The sequence below is a fragment of the Elephantulus edwardii genome, unplaced genomic scaffold (assembly GCF_000299155.1).
Source record: "Elephantulus edwardii isolate Elephantulus edwardi_28Jun2011 unplaced genomic scaffold, EleEdw1.0 scaffold00064, whole genome shotgun sequence".
Lineage (NCBI taxonomy): Eukaryota > Metazoa > Chordata > Mammalia > Macroscelidea > Macroscelididae > Elephantulus > Elephantulus edwardii.
The window spans coordinates 12,892,932-12,899,267 of record NW_006399814.1 but is presented as its reverse complement, the minus strand read 5'-3'; the positions used below and the strand labels follow the sequence as shown (position 1 = coordinate 12,899,267).

The 6,336-nt window shown below is 44.8% G+C and overlaps 1 protein-coding gene and 1 pseudogene across 1 annotated transcript in view; one reads left to right on the top strand and one right to left on the bottom strand.

Annotated features, from left to right (window-relative positions):
• LOC102857536 overlaps window positions 1-244 on the top strand; it is a 2,742-nt pseudogene extending 2,498 nt beyond the window's left edge.
• Window positions 1-5,869, bottom strand: part of LOC102857942 (voltage-dependent anion-selective channel protein 1-like) — a 31,584-nt gene extending 25,715 nt beyond the window's left edge. Inside the window, exons 1-4 of the mRNA XM_006888069.1 lie at window positions 5,803-5,869; window positions 5,190-5,239; window positions 4,265-4,417; window positions 4,120-4,172 (exon numbers count right to left, since the gene is read on the bottom strand). Of these exons, the coding sequence (XP_006888131.1) occupies window positions 4,120-4,172; window positions 4,265-4,417; window positions 5,190-5,239; window positions 5,803-5,869 (323 nt within the window). The remainder of the gene's footprint in view (window positions 1-4,119; window positions 4,173-4,264; window positions 4,418-5,189; window positions 5,240-5,802) is intronic.
• Between the last annotated feature and the right edge of the window lie 467 nt (window positions 5,870-6,336).

The following is a 6,336-nucleotide window of genomic DNA, read 5'->3' as shown; positions in this document are numbered from 1 at the left end:
AGAATACCAGCTAGTTGTACAAAACACAAGTGAAGAAAGGCGAAAGGTAGGAAATAATCTACAACGTCTTTTAGAAATGGTTGCTATGCACATGGGCTCTGTAGAGAAACATCTTGAGGAGCTGATTGCTAAAGTTGGGAAAGAGTATGAAGAATTCATGTCTGAAGATCTCTTAGGAAATATTCAAGAGATTGGAGATAAGTATAAGAAGAAAGCTGCTCTACTTAAGGTTTCTGATGAATGAAGATGAAATGCTGATTACCTAAGCAAGAACTGTATAAATTTGGAACTACTCTGTTTGACAAATCCTGTACCTTACAATGATGTTTCATAACCATTTCTTCCCAAGCCTTTGGAATAGTTTTATATCTGTATCTTTTCTAAATGTAGTTTCTTAACTTAAAATATGCATAACTTGAAACGACAATATTGTTAAAATTGTTGCCTTTACGTTTATACTCAATAAAGTTGAATTAGCAGTGAAAAAAAAAAAAACCACACACACACCAAAAGACCCCAATGTCTATAAACCCACACGGAGCTCTGGTGACAGGGGTGGGTTCACTCGAAGGCTTCAACTCTCTAACGGTTCAAATCCCTGAGCTGCTGGACAGCAGACAGGCAGTCTCGTCTCATGGGATTTACTGACAGCCTCAGAAAGCCCTCTCCAGGGTCAGCTGCGAGGAGTTTCCAACTCAAAGGCAATGAGTTTAATCCGTTCTATTTATCATGATCAAAAGAACTGATTATATAAATAAATGAAGGAAAATCACATAGATTTTAGAGTACAACAAATAAGTATAGACAGAATGATGGTGTTACAGAGTAACACCCAACTCTATTATTTTTCTCACTATGATATCACCCTCCTCCCATCTGTGATCTGATGGGATTATCCCAGTGTGGGGAATCTTAATCACTACGATACTAACAAGGTAGGGTTAGAGACAATTGTGTCAATGATGCAAGATTCAATCTAGGATTAGGTTGTATCTTGAGTTGAAGGTTGTATGTGGAGTCAATTCCTTTTGAAATATGAAAGAGATTAAACATGGAACTTCATAATACCAAGAAAGAGACAGGAATAGAGTGCATCCTTTGGACCCAGGATCCCTGAGAATGCCACACCACATGAAGATTACCCATGAACTGAAGCTCAAAGAGACAACAATCATGGCAAGTCTTTCTCAGGACTTGTTACTATGTGCTGCTGAGTTAGAACCAACTCACAGGTGACCCTCTAGCTGATCTGCATGTAAGAGGAGATTGACCATTTTTGTCCCATGGAGCAGCTGGTGGATTTGAACCACCTGCCTTTGGATTGGCAGCACAACTCCCTACCCACTAGGCTTCTCTAGAGCTAGTGACCTGAATTGAGACTTCTAGCCTCCTAAACTGAGAGAGAATAAATGGTTATTAAAGTTATCTGCTTGTGATACTTCTGTTATCACAGCAATAAATAATAAAGGCAGATGATAATATATGTGCCAAAGTGAACGTGGCATAATCTGAAAGTATCTCCTCACATAATTATAAAGAGAAAGACAACAGTTTTCCAGAAATCTAGCAGATAGCACCCTAACCAAGTAATCAGTTAGTGTGTCTAATAACCAGGCACACTGACACAACCAGCACATCACTGTTGTCACAAATACCATGAGAAACCACCAGACAAGTGTAAATTGGAAAATACTTCTAAAGTGTCATGGCGATGACAGACAATGACACAGATTAGGGGAGACAAAGAAGACCTTACAACTAAATACAAGGCTGGGGCCTGAATGGGACCACAGATCGGAAATGTCACTGAGACAACAGGTTAGTCAATCCAGCACCATTCATTTCTGAGCTTTTATAATTATATTAGTCACATAAAATGTAAAATTATTAGGAGCAGCTGAGGAAAAGATACAAAGGAATGCTATGTACTACTTTTTGTTTTTTCTATGTTCTACTCTTGCAACATTTTGTAAGTATAACATTCTTTTCAAATAAAAGATTAATCCTAAAAAATTAACAAAGTAACCATTTAAAAAGATAAAACTTTCCCTCTACGGTGTATTCCTGGAGAGTCCCCTGCAAACTTGGCCAAGGTAAGGGGCCAGCTCTAACAACACCTGTCTCTCCAGGCAGCAGGCACACGTCTCCAGCCCCTCCCCCAATGAGAGAGTCTCTCCGGATAACTTCTCCCATTATGGCAGGATGCTGAGTAAGGGATGGGGGTGGGTAGAGGGGTGCGTGTGTATTGTGTGGGTGTGTGCACGCACGCGAGCACGTGTGTGAAAGCAGGAAGGCAATGCTCCTCGCAGGAGACACTCAAGAAGTGAGAAAGAGTAAACTCTTCAGATCATCTACAGCCAAGGTATGCAAACGCCAGACCCTCCTGGAAGGTGGAACCCTGCACAAACCCATGTGGTCACTTCACACTAGACTCAGTAGACCCTTCCTCATAAACATTCCTTGGAAAAGAAAAAAAAGCAAGGAAGGAATAAATGTCGATAGTTGTAAAGGGGCTTTAGGCCTTTTGTTTATAGGTTTGCTGTAAGTCATGCTCAACTCAAAGGCAATCAAGAACAACAACCACAACCTGGAATAGCAAGTAATGAAACTCAGTTCACGCCCTTGATCTGTCATCAACGTACAAAACCATCTCATCCACGTTTAGGAGAGCCACCCCTCTGAGTAGCAGGAAGCTCCAACAGTGCTCCAGAAGGGAACAATTCCTTCTACTCCTTTTGGAAAGCTTCCAGGAGCTGAAGCCGGCCATCCCATCACCTCGGCTACTCACACCACAGCAGCCACAGCCCAATGAAATGGAGTACTTCCGAGGCAGAAATTCTGCGGCCCCCACAGCTGATGCTGGGAGAAAACCAAACGACAACACAGAATGTTTTTACCAGATCTTGGTGAACACTGGTCTGACTTTTCCACTAGAAAAGAGGGCTCTTGGTTGTGGGTTGGAGTAGCAACCTTGGCCTGGGCACCCTGAGATCCAAAGGTGGGCACAAAGTCAAGCATCCTGGCTATCATCTGCCAAGTAAGTTGTCATTGATCTAGACAACTATGCCTTGTAGCAAACCTATGAATCACAGACCTGACCCCTATCCTACCTGTGCCATCCTCATCATCGCTGACACACGTGAGCACAATGCTGCAGCCACTGTGCCAATCCATCTCACTGCGGAGTCTTCTCTTTTGCTGACCCTCTACCTTTCCAAACATGATATTCCTTTCCAAGGAACACCCTAGCAACAAGCCAAAAGTATGTGAGATGAAGCTTCGTCATCTTTGCCTCCAAGGAGCACTCTGGCTGCACTTTTGCCAAGACATGTTCTTTTGGCCGTCCACGGGATGTTCAGTACTGTCCTCTAACACCACAGCTCAAAGGCATCAATTCTTCTATCATCCTTTTTCATGGTCCAGCTTTTAGATATGTAGCTACAAGCTCTCAGATGTGCAGAAAAGACTATGGCCTGAACAGGCGCACTTGAGCCTTCAGGCTGACATCACTGATCTTCAGTGTTTTGGTGAGATACCTGGACAGCAGATTTCTCCTATGCAACAGAAATGTCTCTTGATCTGAGTGCTGGTAGCAGGGTGTTGATTGTTGATCCAAAAAAAAAGGAAATCATTGGCTACTTCAATCTTTCTATCATGATGTTGCCTCCTGTCCTCAGGGTAAGGATTTTTGTCCTCTGATGTTGAGATGTAATCCATATTGAAAGCTGTAGCATTTGACCTTCTGCAGCAAGCCATTTCAAGTCCTCCTCACTTACAGCAACCAAGCTGTTAACTGGATAATGCAGGTGAAATCTATATCCAGCCCAATAAGCTATTGCTCAAACAGAGCAAAGGACCACTCCATGGTTTAACATCAGGAAAGGTGTACTAGAGCAAGAAAACTACCATTCATGAATTATCAAGGAGTGTTGACTACAGCACAGCCTTAGTGGGCAGATGTGCATGGGTCCCAGGATCAAATAAAACCATGAATCTGCAGGCACTGGAGGCCACCTCTTTGATGACCGCCAATCCCATCGCCCAAACCTGCATCATAAGAGGCGTCCACTGCACGCAACATCACATACCCTCCTGGCAAAGAAAACATGAAATGCTTACCCAGTATTAGGTGAGAAGGAGGAGTCAAAGGTCAGCTTCAGTCCATGCGCAAGCTGAACAGAAAAGAAAGTTGCCAGTGGCTTTAGTGACAGGCAGATCAGTGGGTGTGAACTAGTACACGTGTGTTCTCACAGGCGGCCCTCACCTGGTCCTCCACGGTGATCTCGGTGCCCAGTGTGTTGTCCGTGTTCCACTTCTCCGTGAACGTCAGCCCGTACTCGTTCCACCTATACTTTGTTTCCAGGCTGCCTGTCACTTTGCTGGTCTCCGTGTTTGCAGAGCCCGAGCTTGTGAATTCCTTTAAAGGAAAGAGAAAGCTCTCAGCCTCCTCAGCCGTACTTCACTTTGCCCCTCTCCCTCACAGACTGTGCTTGCCTTTATGCAAGGGGCGCAGGGGCAAAAGCTAATTCTATACTTCACTTAGGGACTTAACAGTACAGATGGGGTGGGGAGGGGAGGTCAAAGGACTTGCTATTTAAAGGAACCGTATGGAGAAATCTCTATCTGCAAACAGCTTCCTTCCCTCTTCATGACCCCGTCTGAACAAGAGGGCACTTGCAGCCCCATCCTGCCTGTGGCCTCAGACAGTGAACAAAAGCTGACGGTGCAGTATTCAACCTCAGAACTTCTTCCTTCCAACAATTACTGCATGCACAATCTAAAAGGGGCCATTCAGACTTCACGCTTATTAATAATGAAATCATTTGAAAAAGGGCAACAAGAACAGTTGCACAACTTGAAGAACATGACCACTGCTGCTGATTTGTTGAATCTGCAATGTGCTGTATTAGGTATATTTTCACGAGGGGAAAAAAGTAGTTAAATTTAATTACTTGGCACTGATGTAGATCCTTTATTTAAATGAGAAACACAGGAAAACTGAAACTGAGGCTTGCCTCCACTGTCTGAGTTAACCAGCTGCTGGAAATAGGGGTCTAGTTGCATGGTCCCACAAACCACCCACCCACAGAGGACTCAGTGGCTGTGACAACCACAAAATCACCACAAGAAGTCCTTGCTATGTGTGCACCTCAACAAATGCCCATGCCCAGGCCTGCTGGGCAACTTACCAGTCCATTCTCAGATTTTGTTTTCAAATCAAGTTTGATTAGGCCAAATCCTAAAGAAAGAAGAATACAAGTATTAACCAGTTTAACTAACGGGAGAACAGCATCTCTACCTCCCTGAAGGCTGTTTCAAAATGCTGCCTTTCTAAATGAAGCACAAGCAGGCCTGACCAATGAGCCGAGGGTGCAGTCTCTGCACTGCCTGCCTGTGTGTGGAGCTCAGTTGCCAGGGAACAGCGGCAGCCGGAACAAGCACTGGCTGCCTGCACTCCCCGTGGGGTCAGAGAAGGTGCCTGACAGCTGGCAGACACAGTCCCAGGGCCTCCGAGCGTGTGCCTGAGGATGGGCTAAATTTAGAAGATGTGCCTCACTGCAGCAGCATCCAGACGCACTCCACAGGCAAGAAGAAAACCAGAATGTTCGCCTGTCTGCAGCAGCTCACAGGCTCACTCTGGCTCGGTGCACAACCAAGAGCCTTACTGGTCATCTTCACTCCCGGATGCAAAGTCCTGAGAACTGTCTGAGCCAGGTCTCCTCAACTGTCTGTCAAACATAAAACCCCACCAAGCCTGCAGGCCCAGCATGCACGGGGAATGCCAGCATCAGCAACACTCACCGTAGCCCTTGGTGAAGACATCCCGAGCAGACTTGCCAAGGTCAACGTACGTGGGAGGCACAGCCATCTTCTGCATAAAAGAGAACAGCAGAACAAATATGTGTTTAATTGGACAATCTGATTTCCACCAATAAAAACTATTTAACAGCCATTTAAAAATACCACCAGCCACTAAGAGAGCTAGGCACCTTCTTCCCAGTGTGGACAGAGAAGCCTGGGCTGTTCCATGCTTCTCCTTGTGGTCAAAGCCTGTTAACTCTGTGACGACAACAGTTCAGCCTGGCTTCTGCCCTCCTCTTGGCATTCTCAGGACTGAGAAGAGGGCCCAGAACACAGGAGTTGTCGGTAAATATTTGCTGAATGAATTAACTGTCAAAGACACATTCCCACGAGTCAGCTACTTTACTGTGGGATTCTTGCCAATAAAACATATCTTCTTCCAAAATGTCTGGTAAGATAATGTACTGCACAGAATTCCGAGCTTTTCATGGTATGCACTGCACAGAATTCCAAGCTTCTCGAGGTATCGTAATT